Raw genomic sequence first — 18,716 nt, 5'->3', positions numbered from 1 at the left:
AGAGAGAGAGAGTAGATGACGGCGAGAAGTATATTATATTATATAATATATTATTATCTTATATATATATATATATATATTATATCTATTATAGATTATATATATATATATATTATATATATATATATATAAAAATAATTAGGGTTTTTTTTTTTTTTTTTTTTTTCCTCCATCTGTCTCTTTCCTTTTCCTTTGTGCACTGGATGAACCGCACAGCTTTTCCCCGCTCTTGCTGCCACACTCAATTTCTCTTCTGGCGCTGTCCAGGATGATTGACAGCCATTGATTGAACCTGTCCATGTGTATCAATCCCTGTGTATCCCCCGACCCCCTCCTCCCCCCTCCACTCCCCGCTGTGCTTAGGTGAAGTTGATGGAGACGAGCGAGTTGACCGTGGTAGCTGGCAGCTTTGTGGGTTTCCAGCTTCTCTTCTCAGTGGCCAGCCCGCCGCTCTCCTCCGCCATCACCCCAGGTTACGGACGGCTGCCTCCCACCCAGCTCACTGAATGGAACTCCAGGTATGTCACAGGAAAGCACTGCTTGGAAGCAGGCCCTTTCTATACTTCTTTACACCAGCGCTGTGCCAGTGCTCGGTACTAATACAGACACATTTTAACAGGAAGAGGACCGATTATGTTGCATTACTATCAGAGTTAGATGTAATATCTCTGGGAGGAAAATCATGATGGACAATCATTGGTGAATTTTTTGCCCCTGAACTCAGTAATTTCATCATTTGGGCCCTGCAATTTCGTGCTACCGTGCCAGTGCCACATACGTGTGTGTAATTATTATTTTTATTTATTTATTTTTGGTGGAAATGCATGGAATTGATTCTAGATTTAGCACCAGCACTGCGCTGGTGGAAAATGGGTATAGTAGGGATTTTTTATTTTTTTCTTCCCCCTCACTCAGAATGGGCTTTTGTGAGGTGATATAACATTAAGAATGATCGATAAGAATGATAAATGTTGAAACTTACCACACAAAAGTCTTGCGAAAATCCTCATTTCTATATTTTCCTAGCAAAATATAAAGAAATGAGGGGTGGCTCAAGTGTTGGCTCTGATCATTTACCAGAAATTTGTGTTAAGTTTCAGTAAATTAAACCGCAATTCTTAATACTAGTTAAACAAAATTATTTTGAAATCTGGCAGTTTCCCTTTGACTCTTCACTCTGATTTTCTATGCATGTCAAAATTTATATTTGGCATCATAAAACTGTAGTGAGATGCGCTTCCTCCTGCATAATGTTACAAAGCCTCGACCAAGCTAACCTCTGTTGTTTCTGGTGATGCGGCTCTGCTGAGATGAATCTTGATGTGCCTCGGGCCACCTCATCATTCTACACAACTACAGCTGTGATGTGAACGGCTGGCGGAGCACGGAGTGGTTTAAAGTTTCAAACTGAGACCTCAGGGGTGAAGTTCAGAGGGCAGTATTTTGTAGTTGCATAACATCTTTCACTGACTTTTTGTTTTCCTCTCCATCTGTTTTCTGTAATGTACTGCTCAGAGATAACGCTTTCTTCATACAACTATGGTTTACATTAGCCCGCTTCCCCCTGACTGAAAGAACTGAGTGCACTGACCAAGGAATCTGAGACAAGTCAAAGGCAAAGCACCGACGGTCCGCTCTAGAGTGGTCTGCTGTTGCATAACGGCCAGCTCTCACTGTGTCACTGTGTTGTTTATGTAACCGCAACTTAAGTGCAGGGAGAGAACGGAGAAAGGATTTCCAAGGAAAGGCAGTATGGCTTTGAACAAAGCAGCATATACTAGAACAAAATAATAGTCCATTTATCTCATGTCTTTTTTTTATACTTCCCATCCTCATATTTATTATTGCACATCCTCAAATGGAGTAACTTCTCCATACTGCATCTAGAACTTCCTCTAACAAAAGCACTCCATGACTTTTCTTTTAAGACTAGAGTCATACAGTAGCCTGTTGTCAAGCCAGTTTTGGCCAAAGCTCAGGCTGGCAGCTGCAGCCCGTGGATAGAGGCTGCTGTGCCCCAGAGGCCGCACGGTGACACTGGAGGAATTGTGATTGTAGTAGAGAAGAGATAAGACCCACTGGACCTCTGGAGTATCTCTTCAGTGGCCCAGATAACCACTCCAAGGTCAAAAGAGTTACTCCCTTGAACACAGTGCACAAAATAAATGTAACTACCATAGACCATGTGTAAAAATAAATAATAAAAATATGGGCACAGGCACCATGAGCTCACCCAGTAGGTTCTGGTCTCTGCATTTTGAAGCCACAGTGTTAAATTTAGACATGTTTTTTTTTTTTTTTTTTTTTTTTTTGAGTAAAGTTGATCATATTTAGAACAGATATTGGAAAGCTAAGCTTCGTCCATAAGCTACATGGGATGCAACACACAGACGATTCAATTAGCACCAAGTAAGAGGCCAATGAAATGGTAGAATTTCAGTCACAAAAATTCTAACACAAATCTATTTGTTGTGCTGCAGAAATGGCACATTCTAGTTTTTGTCAAATAATTCTAATAAACATGCATCCAAGGCACCGACATCACAAATGTGTTTGGGTGCAGGGCCCTGCTCCAGAAAGCAGGTTTAGTGGAATCTCTGTTAATCCTGAGATGAGAAAATATGGGGTTTTCTGATTGCTAGAAAGCAAGCGTGACATATCGAGGTCTTTTTGTTTTCTTTTTCTTTTTCTTTTTGCTAGCTGGCTCAACAAAACCTAAATCCCCAGTCAGAGATAATTGGTATCATGATGATAGTGATCAGCTTTTGTTGTTAGCCTAGGCTTCAGGCTCTGTGTATTCATCTAAATGGTGGTTTTTCATTTGAATTGGTCACAGTGATTCTCCATTACTGATGTACATACTCTCCTCAGGTCAGCATACTCGGAGTTGACTGACGTAATTCCGATGAGCTGCTCTGGAACCAAAAATTCAGTTTCCAATCTTGGAGTAAACTCAGAGCTTAGGGTTTAGACATAGTTTAGACTCAGTTTGTTAAACCTGGTTTCAGGAACTGGCCGCGGTTCAGTGACTCAAACCCGAGGCAAAGCCTAGGAGACAGCAATAGCTGCCTGTGTCGGCCCAAGTGTCTATCAAAGTCGCAACGTTCTTAACTTTAAGCCTCAATTAAAATCCAAATAAAAATTGTCTAGTAGTTCCCCCCCCCCCTAATAACAATCTACAGAGACCAAACCATCTTTGTAAAAGGCTGTAAACATCTTATTTTCACGGCTGAAATTGGCATTTTAACACAGGAGTCCATGTGGATGGACTCACTTTTGGAGCCAGCTTCCAGTGGGCATCACTAACTGCACGCTTTAGCGATTCATTTTCCAGCCCCAGAGCTTCCCTCTTGGTAAACATGTGCTGTATGCATGTATGAACAGACATATAAAAGACTGATTGTTCCTGACTGTAAACCTATTAGTCTGTTGTCACCTTTACTAAGTGTGTGTGTGTGTGTGTGTGTGTGTGTGTGTGTGTGTGTGTGTGTGTGTGTGTGTGTGTCACAGGTTGGTGTCTACAGTGCACGCCTTGATTGTGGGCTTGTTCTGTTTGTACATCCTGTGGTACGACGACGCAGTCAACGCCAATCCTGTCTGGTAAGAGGAACAAAAGAAGGGGCGGGGGGGGTTTGCTCATGCATAAGCAAAATATTCGTGAATGTCCTGTCATGTATATGAAATAAGGCAGTATTTGTAGCATGCAACCCATACAACCTTATAAACTTTCATGACTGTAAAAGGCAAAATATTGGAACATTGTTAACGCTCTGGGTGCTTTTTAGAGAAAACTGTGTTCCCACGTCTGCCTTTTCAGACTGGCAGCCTCAACTTTCTCACATGGGAAGGGTGGAAACTGATAAAGGGGTGAAGAGGGAGGCAGGGGTGGCAGTGAAAAATCGTCAGGATTGGTAGTTAATACCTTTTTGGCGCGACAGAGATGGCATTCCCTTCATGAGAACGAAAGGGGGAAGGAGGGAGGATGGATCTAACGTGTCAGTGGAGTCTCCAGAGAGTTGTTGAGTCGGAGGATTTAGACTTTGATTTTTGTCTTCGCTGTCTTCTCTGTCTTCACTCTCCCCACTAGTGCTGACTGTGTTATTTGGATCAGTGAATCCTGAAAAAGAGAAATGGTAATCTCTCTCCCCTTTTCTTTCTCCTTTCTAATATCTCAATCAGTCGTTGAAAGGCATTTCTCCGCAGCTTTCTCCCTAATTTTTCTCACTTACAACACTACTTCGTTCCTTCCTTCCTCCTCTCTCTCTCCTCTTTTCCCTTATTTTCTGTTTCACTTCCTCTCTGACTGTCTAGCAGACGACAAGTCCCACCAACAAGACTTCTTTTCATAACAAACAGCAGCAGCTTAGTCTTCTGCCCAACCCCCCCACCCCCCCAATCTCCCTTATGCCACCAGACCTCACTATCCTCCTCCTGCTTCTGGCTGCCTGTTGAATCAATGCAGCACACCTCCCTCTTTTATTCTCTCTCTCTCTTTCGATCCTGGCTAGCATCACTGATGGAGCAAAAAAGGGGAGAAAAGAGAAAGTGGGAGCAAGTAGGGGACGGGCAAGGGGGATGAGCTCTCTCTCCCTCCCTCCTCCTGCTTCTAGCACCCCCCCCCCCCCCCCCGACCCTTCCCGAAGTCTCTTTGCTTTTACAAATATTTTTTGGGGTGCAGGATTTTTCTTCTATCACACAACTTCTGTCAGCCCCCATGAGGAATAGGTGACAGGCATTTCTCTGTTTAAATCGTTTCTTTGTTCCAACTTCATTTCTTCACTGCTATTGTTGAATTTCTTAAGCTTATCCTCGTCACCCACCAGCACCTGGCAAATTCCCAGAAGTATCCTAATGCCTGAAAGCTCATCTCATTGCAACACCGGAGTGGAGCAAGCCTTAATTCTCCAGTCAATCTGATTGCATTACAGCATCATTAAGGCCTGTCACACAGCAGCATTGTTCTCTCGGTGCTGTGCTAAATGGTGGCGGAGTGGTCAGAGCCAAACTGTTAGAAGCGCGCTTTGTTTGCAGCTGCTGCTCAGGCTCTTTCAGGGTGTCACTCTGGCTGTCAGCTTGGCTTTGGCTGTTATCATAATCCATTCGGTTAACAAGCACCGTGTCTGCCGGCCTCGCCCCTGCTGCATGTTTTTGATTGGCTTATCTGGACATGAACTTAACATGTGCACCTCACTCTGAGGAGAATCGAAGACCACGTTTCAGGTTGTGTGACATTTAGGACAACCCAGTGTACATTTTTGACATTGAAGCTGACGTTGAAGACGCTTGGCGTTGTACAAGAACCTTTATACAGTTATTTTAAAGCGCACCCTGTGTCAATTCTAAGGTTTTACATATCAGGGCATAAAATGGTCTTAAAATGAGGTAAATACAACAACACGTGACATATTACACAGTGTCATTATTTATTTATTTATTTAACAGAAACTAAGCCGAAATGGAGCAGTGTTTGAAAAACTAAGCACTCCCTATGAGTCAGTAACTCGTGGAACGACCTTTAGCAGCAGTAACTTGAAGTAATTGTTTTCTGTGTCTCTATCAGTCCCTCACATCGTTGTGAAGGGTGTACTTTCTTTTTACTGTGACTGTGTTCTTGTGTTCCTTATCCAGGATGTTTGGTTCAGTGAGTCTTTCTGGTGAGATTACATGGATGTAATTACGTAGTTAAAATTAGTTTGTTAAGCAATACATTGGAAATTCCTCACAGTACTGTGAAAGAGGCAATGTCGGCAGCATATGGGCAGGTCTACTGGCAGGCAGCTCACTGGCATATTGTACAAAGAGCAAGCTATAATGTTAGAAAACTGCAGAGGTTAGACACATAATACACGCTACACAGCAACACAGCTTTTGCAGCCAAAGCAGTAGTGTGAGTGCGTGTGATAGGAAAAAGTTGCATCTCTTGCTATAATAAAAAAAAAAAAGTGCTGTATTTATTTAGAATGTTATAGATTGTAGTTTAAAGCAATCAATGAGCCTGAAAAGGCATCAGTGCATCAATCTGATGCAAGAACACGTGTAAGTGCATTAAAAAGTATTTAAACCGTTAAACAAGCTGGCTTGCATATTTTGCAAGTAGCGTCATTCAGTCTCCTCTGCTGAGAATCTGTACCTGTCACTGATGCTAATCAGAAAACGACAAAGGGTTTAGATGCTGTCTAATAGCTAGAATTCCTCCAATGATCTTTCAGGAACAGTTACACTGTTTTTCCCGTGAACCGATTGGTCTCTGGGCAATGGTACGTGTTGATCTCTTATCTCAAGCACAATGTGCCCAGGAGCAGGTTAGGTATGCAACAGAAGGTAGCATGGTGATGTAAGCAGATAAGAGAAGTGCATTTGTAACGCTGAAAATCCAGAGGAACTTACTGGACCTAGCTGAGCCCCCAAACCTGCTTTACAGCACTAGCCTCTTTCCTGAGGAGGTGAGCACGTTCCCATCAGCGTTCTGCTTCGGTTTTATTCAAAGAAGTGTTACCCTGCAGATAAGAGATTTCAGACCACACAGCTTAAGTTGTTGCTTTTAAAAATCAGCAGAGGTGATGAGGCGAGAGGTCCATCAACTGTTTTTTTTTTTTTTTTTTTTTTTTTTTAGATGTCAGATTCAACTCATTGTCATTGTGCGCACAAGGCACACAAAGAAATGATCGTTCCAGATCACTCATCCAGAGACGAGCATCTGCGGTCATGCAGCCAGAGACCGGCGCTACCGTTAGGCAATGTGATTTAAGTGTCTTGCCCAAGGACACAATGCAGCGCAGGGACAGGGGCTCGAACCAGCAACCCTCCAGCTGCAAGGCAAACACCTACCCACTGTGCCACTGCCACTTTTTTGTTTGTTTGTTTTTTGGGTCATCCACCTGTATCCCTGCTCTGTGTGTGTGTGTGTGTGTGTGTGTGTATGTGTGTGTGTGTGTGTGTGTGTGTGTGTGTGTGTGTGTGTGTGTGTGTGGATTTTCTTTTCTCTTCATTCAAAAGTGTTACCAGAGTTTTTATTTCTTAAATCCCTTTAAAGATTTTATTTGTATAAAAGGTCTATTACATTACACTAAATACAAAAAAATCCCAGTGGTCTAACAAATGGAGAAATTTGTACCTTTATTGGCTTAAATTGGACTTAGTAAAGGTCAGGAGTAAAATCTGAATTAAGTATCGGATGGAAGAAGTAGAAATCTATGCTTATTTATGTAGGGTGGATTTCAGAGTACCATCATCATCATCATCATCCTTGGTCGTAAGAGCAGAAATAAAGTTTGCCTCCTGGTTCCTTTAGCCACAGGCTAAATAAGAGTCCTTGAGAATTATCACCCAATAATATGAAACGGTATTTCTTTATTTCCATCTTAGCAGAATCGATATTTAAATAAAAAAGAAAACAGAAAAGGACATTGAATGGAATCTTTCTTGTGAAAGGATGATCTTTGAAAAGTGCTTTGATACATCAGACTCAGAAAACACAGCTCGAAGTCCCACCATTGTGCTGCTGTCTGTTTGTTGAGAGAGACGTCACTCTCATTCTTGACAGTAAAAACCTTGAAAAGCTGTTTCTTTGAATCGAAATAATGGCCCGCTGAAACTCAGAGCCAGCAGACCGCTCCTGATTTGTCTGTAGACCTAAGCTGTTGATAACCTCTCTGGAAAGACTGAACTGAACGGTTCCAGACTAAGGATGAACAAAAAGGTTAAGAGTAACTGAAAGTCTGGCCCTTCTATTTTCATGCTGCCACAAGTTTGTTTCAAGCTGTCATTTGTCATAACAGCTCCAGATCAGCTGCTGGTGAACAGAACTCATAGTCCAAACATTTTATCACACTTCCCTCATTTTTGTTTGACGACTTTCATCTCAGATGGCCCAAAATCACACAGAGCGGGGGGAGTGTTAAAAAGCGGAACAGTCAGTGATTAAGATGGGAGGCAGTCAAGGGTATGCAGCTGCCACAGAGATAAATGATACAGAGTACAGTACAGAACATTGCAGGTAATTCTATACTTTGATGTGCCGGAGAGGATGATCTACTGAACAAAGACAAACTCTGAAGAAGGATTAGCTTTCTTCTACAAACAGAATTGCTGTTGCTGTGCTAAAAATACTTATAAAAGTCAGGGTCGTTTTTATTTTATAAACTCAGCCCTGTTTGAAGTCAAAGAGCGGATATCCCTTATCCCCTTCGGTCATGATACGGGAATTTTGATGGGGGAAAAAAATCATCTTCTGCCTACATAATCTTTTTAAGTGGGAGATGTCAGCAAATTAATATTACAGGACAGTATATAACTATAGACAGTGATGCACACAGTTGTGTATGCGGTGACTGAAAGGGGTTAAGTGGTCGTCTCAGGCACACTAAACCTTCTGTTTGCGAGGGGCAGCTAAATTGGGTCGAAGTAAGAAGAGCTGCTTGTTTCAGACAGTGATTGTTTATGAACTGCGAATAATGTGAAGCTACTCTAGTAAAGTTCAAAAATAAAAATAAACTTTGAGTTTAAGTTTTGCCTTTTTAATAAAAAAGAAATCTAAAAGAACTTAAATATTCTGTTTCTTATAGGAAAACTTTTATCTGTAGCCCCATGAAGAAAGACTGTATTTATCTGACAGTAAGGTAAACTGAGTGCATCGAGCTCTCTCAAATGATTTCTGCTTGCCACTTAACAGCAAATCGTTTGGTTTGAGTGTTTTTTGCACGCGGCTCGTTCGAGTCAGCACTATTGTAGCACTTCCTGTTTAAAAGTTGTTGTATCACTTTCTGGGCCAAATTCCAGTCGGTTAAACATTCATGAAGAGAGAACGTGAAAGAACTGTAGATGTGCTTAATCGAATGTGACGATCATGAGGCATGTGGATTTTCAGGTTCAGAATGGGCATTGGCCCACCTGATAGTTGCTTGGTGCACTTCTGTGCAAGTGTGATGGTTAAGTGATACAGTTGCTCAGTTAATAGGAAGAGCACTAAGATAAAGTAATGGTATTTAAACAGTGTGACCAAGCTAGTGAGAAACTGCTGGTTTAGTTTTAGACCAGGTTGCCTCAAAGTGTCAGTAACGTAAAATACACTTATGTCGAAACTGCTTACTAATACAGAGGTTTTATTTTTACTCATATGTACACAGTGTGTGTACAGGACCTTAAAACATCCCCAAGTTTGACTGGGGGTCCATTCAGTCTTTAAAGAGGTCTGCAGTATTCTGATGGAGACCCTAAAAGTGATGATGAAGAAGGATGAAGGCCTCGATAGCCACTGTGCTCATTAGTCTATGGAAATGGGGATATGCAAGTTTAATGACAAATGGCTTGAGAATAACAATTAGTCTTTGTGGTTAAATTTGGCACCTGGAAATGCTCATAAAGCAAACTGCACTGCTTCCAGTGTGCTTAGAACAGCAATGATATTTTCATTTTTCTTTTCACATTAATAACCATGTTTGGGCACTATTCTTAAACTCAACCAAAATACTCTGACATCAATGTGTCTGTGTCTCCATCACATTTGCTCATTTCATTTGATATTAAAGTGGTATTTAAAAAAATAAAATAAAGTAAAATTCTTGAATTTAACTTGGTTATGTCTCTATACATTCATTGTACTCAGTTAAAGTACTTATATTAAAGTGTGGCAGTCAAAATTTACCTTAGAGCTAAAGAATCCATTTTTGGAAGCAGTGAGCTCAGGGTCGTGTTGTTAGTGTGGGTACAGTATACAGTAGAGCATGTGTGCTGTGAGGTCCTGTTACACAAGCAGTCAGCCAGTCATTTGGTATACGATACTTGTGGCTGATACAAGAATCGGATCTCTATTGAATCAGACACACCTCCGCTGTCGCTTTAAGCAGATGTTATTTGCAAGGACACCTTAACGTCAGTGCAGCAGGTCAAAGGTTTATGGCCTGAAGTACTAATCGCTGTTTAAACAGAAATGTTATCAAAAGGGAGGGGAAACAAAGAGTGTCAGCATCGCGATATCTTCTCTTCGGAGCTATCTCTCGTGGAGTCACCACAAGCATTGCTCTTGTCAACATAGTTGTCTTCTTACCACATTGGGGTTGATTGTCTAACCCCGATGTGTCGTCTTACCACATCGGGGTTAGACGATCAACCTTAAGTGACCTTTCATTTTTAATCTGCTAAGAAATGCAATATTGCTGACTGTCAATAAATGAAGCAATTAAAACATCTTGACGTATTTCTAGAACTGAAACTTCTCTCTCCTGGCTTTTTTTTGTTGTTGTTGTGTTGATATTGAATGTTATGGCTTTGTTGAATGTGCTTTTACACTGTATCCTTTGCTCTTCTACAGGGGTGACCCCAGTCTTGTCAAACTAAATGTAGCCATAACCTGTGGTTACCTCCTATACGGTGAGTTTTTTTTGTTAGCTTTTCTCTCTGTTTAATGTTTTTTTTTTTTTCCCGTGGGGCATAAAGAGCAGTCATTAGTCTTCTGTGTGTATACTCATAGAGGGGCTTTTGCTCTACAGTAGCTTGATTACAATAAAAATATCAGTTTAGATTAAATGCATATTACAAGCTATAAAGGGCACCGGTGGTACATGAATACACAGGGCCACCAAAAAGAACAGCATATTTGAAATATCAGGCTTAACAGAAAGTATTTATTTCTTACATGGATATTTTCTTACCATTTGATTTGAAACTGATTTGAAAGCATACTGTACATAGTTTCCCACAGAATTCAAACCAAAAGGAGGCACACCCACATGTATGTCACAGTGCTGAGCTCATGACGCATCTAAATGACACTCTTAAATGAAAGAAACAAGACTGAATGACCTTAGAGATATGACATTCAGAATTCAAATGTTCCTCAAAAATAATACCAAGGTTCTTGGCAGATGATCTGATATTGCTGGAGAGGGGGGGCCAGTGTAATGACTGTCCGCTTTTAGAGAAATTGTAAGAGCCTGTTACAAGAGCCTCAGTTTTGCCAGGATTGAGATGGAAGAAATTTATAGACATCCAATCATTAATGGCAGAGAAGCATTCTCTGAGGTAGGAGACATGTATCATCAGCATAGCAATGGTGGGAGATGCTTTTTAGAAGCTGTTTAATAGATCACCCAGAAGTAATGTATATAAAGAAAGCACCAAGGACTGAGCCCTGAGGAACTCCACATACGAGGAGCCCTAATGATGACATAGACATGGTAACACAAATTCTGAAGTGTCTGTCAGACAACTTTGATGAGCACCATTTGAGTGCAGGTGCCAGAAATGCCAACCCGATTCCATAATCTGTCAGTAAGAATATGATCAGTGGTGTCAAAGGCTATTAATTTGGTTTGATTTCTTCAAAAACCAGGTTGAAATTTATCTAATATGTTGTTTCCTTCGACCAGTCCAAGTAGAAGATATGCAACAGCTTTCTCAAGGATTTTAGAAATAAATGGGCCTGCAATTTTCTAGAACCGTGGGATCTAGGAGGGTTTTTAAGCAGAAGGATGGCGTTGGCTGTTTTCAAGTAATCTGGTATGCAGCTAGATAATAGAAACTGACTATAGAGAGAAGCCGGGGAGATTACAGGTAGAACCTCTTTAAGAAATTTGGTAGGAATAAGGTCAGTTGCCCAGGAAGAAGTGTGCATGTGAGAAACTATAACAAACAGATTTATCATGGAAATCAAATGAAACTCTGGTAGAAGAACAGATCAGAAACTTGGATAAGTTGATAGGATCCAGGCTTGAACTGTGACCTGATACTATTGAGCTTACCCGCAAATAACTGAGACTGAGCAGGATTAAGGAGTCTGCTGATGGTGGTAAACAAGAACCTTGGATTTTTTTGTTTGTCTGTTTGTTTTGCTAATCGAGCCAGAGAAGTAGAATGTCCATACACCGTGATTTGTAATTTTCCCATCTCTGTTCAGCTTTTCTGCACACTCCTCTTCTATGATGACAAATATAGTCATTGTTCCAGGGGGAGGGATTAAAAGCTGAAGCTAATCTGAATTTTTAAAGGGGCTACATTATCAAGAACTAATGTACACAGATTATTAAACCAATTAAGTGAATCATTGATGTTTTAACACGTGTGCTGAGATGGACATAAGAAGAGAGAGCTGAAAATCTATCTACTGAGTTCTCATTAAAGATGCAACTATATGGTTCTCCTCTTGGAAAACAAGACTGTTTAAAACTGTGCCAAAAATGGTGCATTTATGGCCAGACAGTTAATCGGACATACAGAGAGAGTCTAAAGGTAAACCAAGAGTAAAAAAAATACCATCCACAGTATGCCCACCATATGTGTGGGACCATTAACGTGTTGCACAAAATTAAATGACTTTGCAATATTAAGATATTCAGTGGCAGTACAATTAGAGGAATCATCAATGTGCAAGTTAAAGTCACATACCAAATGTGTCAAATTTAACAGTAGGTGAAAGCAGATTGGAGATCCTATTAAGGAAGTTGGTAGCAGATTTAGGTGGTCAGTAGATGATAATACAGCAAACTGGATTTTCAGAGTCAATTTTGAACAAAAGTAATTTGAATGAAAAGAATCAGGAGGAAATGGAACACAATTTAAGTGACCTTTTGTAAACGCTGCTATTCCCCCATTGCTTCCTGAGCACCTCGGCACATTCAAGAATTTATTTGGTAGGCAAAGTTCCACAAGGTGGCAGGTGTCCCCTGGTGTGAGCCAGCCTCAGTGATGCAGAAGACGTTTATTTTTTTGAGCGTTAACAAAATCATTAAGAATAAATTATTTATTAGATAAAAATCTGCTCTTTTTTTAACAGGGTGATAATTGCTAGCTTAGGAGGCTGGGCACCGTAATGAGGTAATTAAACCTGAGTGCAGAAATTTGATGAATATGAAACCATTTCCTTGAGATTGGGGAATTGGGCATAGCAGGGGCAACTGGAATGAGACTCATTATAGATGCAGCTAAATAACATTGTGGATGACCACATGAGCAGGTTGGTCATCCTGATGGTATATCAGTTCTGTTATTCTCTCAAACAGATGAGGAATAAAAACAAATTGCAGAACGTATGCGGCCTGCCTAAGTAAAGTCTACATGGGAAATGCTGCGTGACTACTGGATGGCATTAAATTTTGTCCTTCACTTTCTTTCTTTCTTTCTTGGTCTTGACGTCTTGATGGCTTGATTGTGCTCATGAACGCATTGTCAGCCCCAGAAGCTTTTTAATATGTTAAATAATGTGTTTACTTGATATGTTCAAAAGTGAATGCTCATTAAGTCAAAGGGAATTTGTGTTTGAATATGAGTCAGTCCTAAATGTTCTGTGTGCATCTCAGACCAAATTCAGACTGCTTTAGACCTTAAGTTAGATTTCAGATGACATTTGTCTTTAAAGTTGTCTCAGATAAGACAACACAAAAGTCCTAAACTTTTCCCTCTTCTTCTGGAGTCACCTCTGGGCTTTGTTCAGCTGTATAATAACATGTAATATTTTGCCAGCATTGTGACCAATGTTTCCTCTTCCTCTCTAGACCTCGTGCTGCTAGCGTGTAACTGGAGCACTATGGGGACAGCTTTTTCGTCTGCCACCACTTGGCGGCGCTCTATGCTTATGGATATGTTTTGGTGAGCCGATCATCCTTCAGTAGTAGGCTGGAACGTGTCATGCTGTTTTTGTGTCATTTTCCTTCCTGAACTCCTGGTCGTGTGTGTGTGTGTGTGTGTGTGTGTGTGTGTGTGTGTGTGTGTGTGTGTGTGTGTGTGTGTGTTCTTCACAGACCCGTGGCGTCCTTCCCTACTTTGCCAATTTTCGTCTCATTTCAGAGCTATCCACACCGTTTGTGAACCAAAGGTGAGTCAGCCTGACTTGTGAATATGTACTTGTCAGGATTCCCTTCACACCATATGGCAGACATATCTTCTGCCCTGACATTTCTTAATCACTCTTTCCCTCCAGGTGGTTCTTCGAGGCATTGAAGTACCCCCGCTCACACCGGTTGGTGGTGTTAAACGGTGTTGCCATGGCTGTGGTGTTCTTCCTGGTGCGCATTGCAGTCATGCCATCCTACTGGGCCAGTGTATTTGCCACTTTCGGCACTCCAGAGTTTGAGCGGCTAGGCTTGGGTGCCCAGGTGGCATGGATCACCTCCTGCATTGCCCTGGATGTCTTGAACACTATCTGGATGTATAAAATCACCCGGGGCTGCTACAAGGTCCTGACTGGGAGAGGAGGGCGAAAGGTCAAGGTAGAAGCAGAGGCAGCATCTTCCTCAGACAAGAAGCACACCAACAATCATACAGACTGAGGAGATGTAGAGCAGAGGATATGTAGACACAAACATAAGCATGGAAGGAGGCTGGACACCCAGGAACCTCAAAGCCTCTTTTGCAAAAGCCTCAGCGTCCCTCTCACCCTCAATCTCAGCCTCTGATCTTCTTAAAGTCAGCTAGTGGCCTGGGCTAAGAGTCCTCAGGTTCTCACCCTGACACGGGACAAGCACCAGCGTTCGCAACCTTTTTCACTGACAGATTAGTATCCTGCTGGGTGATAGCTTTCAGACAGCAAGGTAGAGCTCAAAAGCACACTTTTAACTCCGTCTGTTGCTTCTGTCGCTACCACCAGTCCTCTCTCATCTCCCCCACAGTCTGCTCTCACACTCAACTTCAGCCAAAGCCCAATCTTCTGAAGTGCCTGTGGGGGGGAGGGGGGTAGAGAGGAAAAAAAAAAAAAAACAGGAAAGCAATAACAGTGGAGGAGTACATCACCCATTCTAAAAGAGCTTAGCCCCTTCAAAACAACAAGCATCTCACTCACACTTACAACTAGAGGCTTCCTCTCGTCTTCATTCTCCGTCCACACTCGTGGCTTGCAGAGTGACAAACTCTCACATCAGACCCATACAGTGTGAATCTATAGGGCTCTTGTCTTAAACTCATCAAACCTCACAAAAAAGAGAGAGAGACAGGAAAAACACCATAAATGCCTCTTCTACAGTATCACCTGCTGTGGCCTCCTTGTAACAAGTGGCACCTACGTGTATCACCAGCCATGCCCCTCCAACCTCTTTATCATTTGGAGTTTCTGTGTAAAATGCTAAGAATATGCATGCAGGAGAGAGAAACTCACTCTTTCACATTTAGCTCCTCACGGGACAATTTAGCCTTTTCAGTATTCTTTGTTATGGCTTTTTTCTTTTTTTTTTTTTAATTTAAAACTTGTCATTAGCAGTTAAAGGAATACCATATTCATTGCAACCCTCTGCCTCACTGGGTAGGGCTCCACTATTGAGCTCCAGCATTTTTGTTCTACCTCTCCCCCTGCCTTACAAAGAGTCTGTCGATCCCTTCCTCATGAATTACTCAGCTGTTTATTTTCTTTCCCTAGTTAAAAAAAAAAAAATCCTTCAAGACATGTCCTGTCTCAACATTACTGGCTCTAAGGGACTTCTCCCTCTGTCTTCAGAGCTTATCCCAGCCAATGCAGTGCAGCATCACTTTGCTCGCAAACTGCATCCAGTCACAGTATTTTTCTAGTGGGACACCCCCTTAAGCTTCTCCTGCTTATCCGCTCTGTTTTCAGTGACTCTAATAGTGGAAGGGAGTCAGAAGACTCACACATGTTCACTTGTTTGCACATGCACTGCATAGCGTGCAGTCTATACACTGTATTCGGTGCCCTTTTTAAACACCATGGTGGTGCTTGTCCTTTTGCAGAATCTGAGCAATAGGAACGGTAGCAATATACTTTTTTTTTTTTTTTTCTCCCCTCAAAATTCTGTCAGATAAGGAAATTCATTCAGATGTACCCGTCTGTGAGAACAGAAAGTAATGTGGCAATCTGCATGATTTATTTTTCTCTATAAAACATATCCTCACTGTTGAGCATGGTAAGAGTGACATATTTCTGTAATGCCTTAGTGAATAGGTAAATAGATGACTAACATCTAAATATTAAATGCATTAATCTAATGCTAAAGAGGGTGGGGGGAGGGGGGTGTCTTCCAAAATGTTTTCCTCTCAGAGCATACTCAAAGCATGTACTTCTTGTATTTTTGATTGTTTCTCCACTACCTGCATGTCTGTACAGTGTATACACATACAGTAGGTAAGTTGTGCGTACTGTATGGCTAAGTCATTAGGTGTTTCCACACTTTCTGTAGGCCAGTTGGCATTACTTGGTTTTACTAATTCATCAGTTCTTCTGTCAGCAGACTCTAACAGCTGATTTCATGACAGACAGAAACGCAGCAGATGTTTCAGATTTTGGATTTTAATTTTTTTTTTTTTTTTTTAATTGAAACTAGAAATGACAGGTTTGTACTTTGCCTGCGTGTTTACTCATGTTTCTTCTTTGCTTAAAAGAGCAATCCACCAGTTTAGCATAGCATATTTAGCATTGTTGGACTTATGCTGGGCAGTTTGAGATGACACGGTAACCAGATTTGCCTGAAATCTGCGCAAAAAAAAGTTTCCATATTTGTACAGTAGATAAAAGTACAGTCAACCTCAAGTGGGTACATGGATCCAACAGAAGAGGCCTGATTAAAAGATCAGCAAACAAGTTAATACTGTAATCTGCAACAAAAGTACAGCATTTGTGTGTTCATTTGAGGACTTAGTTTCTTTATCACTCTACACACACACTTCAGTGGAGCCCTTCCTACCCACCATGTAACAGGCAGCTGCCAGTCTCAGCCAGAGATGAGGACTGAGCTACAGTTATAAGCACACCTGTTTCTAACTCCACACCCCCAGTTTTCTCTGTCTGGCTCATTTTAGCCTCAGCTAACCCTACCTCGTGTGACATCACCAGTCCCCCCCCCCCCCCCCCCCATGTTTCACATAATACCCAAACACTACTTTCACATGCAGACTGTGAAGTGTTAAACTGGTGGATTTCTCCTTCAGGACTTTGTACGCGTCGTCGTATCGATGTTTAAAATAGTCTGAGAATATCTGCTGGTGTGTTCACTGTGGAAATATAAAGCACATTCCCTGTGGGGCTGTAACTCTCCTGTGTTTCTGTCTGTCACCGCAAAGGAGGGGCTACAGTATCTTGTGCCTTTTTAGACAAACAGTGGATGTGATGCAGTCAGATTTGAATTAGCATGAACTTTCTCATGTAATATCCAGTGATTATCTCTTCTATATTCCTTATGTATACTCTGTGTATATAGTTTTATAACCTGCCTGCACAATGATTAAACCGGCCAAGTATTATAATCCAAAGCCGACCCCAGCCGGGGAGCCTGTTTCTATGTTGATTTTTGTGCCCTCCTGAAAACTGGGGTATATCTGAATGTTGTGAAGGGTTATTTAGTGGCATTGAGATGATCTTGCAAATGTCTGAGGTGAAATGGAAATCTTTTTATTTTTATTTAACATAAGATCTTTAAGCTGTACGTGTACAGTAGCGGATGGGAAGGCTAACATCTCATTTCTCCAGCCTTCTGAAATCAAAGCTGTGAATATTCAGTCGAAACTACAGAGCAGGGGAGGCTTTACTGAGACGCCGCTGAGCAGTGATGCTGGTATGCTTCTTATTGCAGCGTTTTTTTTTTTGTTTTTGTTTTGTTTTTTTTTTGATGAGTTTAGGCTGAGACTGCTCTCTGGTACATGTCTCGTGCACAAAGTAAAAGGACACAGATGGGATGTTTGTTGCCTGGCTGTTTGCAAACTGGACAAATAGAGTTTTTGTACCTGTCAGGGTTTTTCTACAGAATATATTTCAAGATCTAATGTTTGTGCTTTGTCTCTCACTGTGGGGCTGTTTGGACAGAGACAGTGAATGGAATGATATGAGGCCATGATCGGTGTTATGTACTAATTATTTTATCTGTTTACAGCAACCAAATTGCTGCTGTTTGTTATGGCATTTAATAAACATAAATTGCTCAAGTATATGTATATAAAGTTATCAAAAATCATCTTGTTATCAAATTATTGATATATTAGTGGGAAAATGGCAAGTTTGGCAGTGAACCTCCACCAGTTTGCTGGGAACACGGTTAGGTTATCTCTGAGCCACGTGCTCAGCAGGCACATTTTTCAAAGACTAGAAAATGTTCCGATGAAGTTCGTTTTGGCCTGACAACTGAGCTTTTCCATTTGGGGATGCAAAATAAACAAATTTTAAAAAAGGAAAAAAAGCCCGTTAACCTCCTGCTAATGCTAAATGGGTTGCCTCTGAGCTGGTGGAAGTTTAAATGGTGTGCGTCTCAGTTCCTTCCAGTTACACATGAAGCAAAACAGTTTTTCCTGTAGTTTTGGTCTTCTGGTGTACAATGAAATATGAGATGAATCTTAAGGATGACTGTTTTTGTATAATGATAAAGAACAGTGATAATCAAGTGATGTGCCAGTGTGGCTTCTCCTTCTGCCCCTCTGTCTCACACAAAGCATTTTGTGTTTTAATGCAATGCAGTTTCTTGTTATGATCTTGTTTATGTTTTCTGGAGATTTTAATGTGAAACAGCCTACACTACACACAGACACACAGCCCTTGGGGTCCTTGTCTGAGCATTACCTTGTGATTCAGGCTGCTGTTGTCTACAATGACCACTACTAATGATCATGTAATTGTAGTGCTGAAAGCTGAGACTTACTTGAAGTGTTTTTGGGGTTTTTTTTGTTTTTTTGTTTTGTTTTTTTCCTCAATAAAGCTGAAAACAAAACAAACAAAGATGATGGGCTCTTATTTTGACTAAAGTTATAAAGTTGGGACATTATGTTAACCTGTTTGTTTTTTAAAAAACACAATG

At 41.2% G+C, this 18,716-nt stretch overlaps 1 protein-coding gene across 1 annotated transcript; it reads left to right on the top strand.

Moving 5' to 3' along the window:
• The first annotated feature begins 335 nt into the window (after positions 1-335).
• Positions 336-16,777, top strand: tlcd4b (TLC domain containing 4b). Its single transcript, XM_030735597.1, is given in 7 exon segments — positions 336-518; positions 3,511-3,600; positions 10,310-10,368; positions 13,488-13,517; positions 13,520-13,581; positions 13,734-13,807; positions 13,913-16,777. Coding segments are annotated over 7 exon segments (810 nt in total). The 5' UTR covers positions 336-372; the 3' UTR covers positions 14,262-16,777.
• The last annotated feature ends 1,939 nt before the right edge of the window (positions 16,778-18,716 follow it).

The sequence above is a fragment of the Archocentrus centrarchus genome, chromosome 8 (assembly GCF_007364275.1).
Source record: "Archocentrus centrarchus isolate MPI-CPG fArcCen1 chromosome 8, fArcCen1, whole genome shotgun sequence".
Taxonomy (NCBI): domain Eukaryota; kingdom Metazoa; phylum Chordata; class Actinopteri; order Cichliformes; family Cichlidae; genus Archocentrus; species Archocentrus centrarchus.
This window is presented reverse-complemented; position numbering and strand designations above follow the sequence as displayed.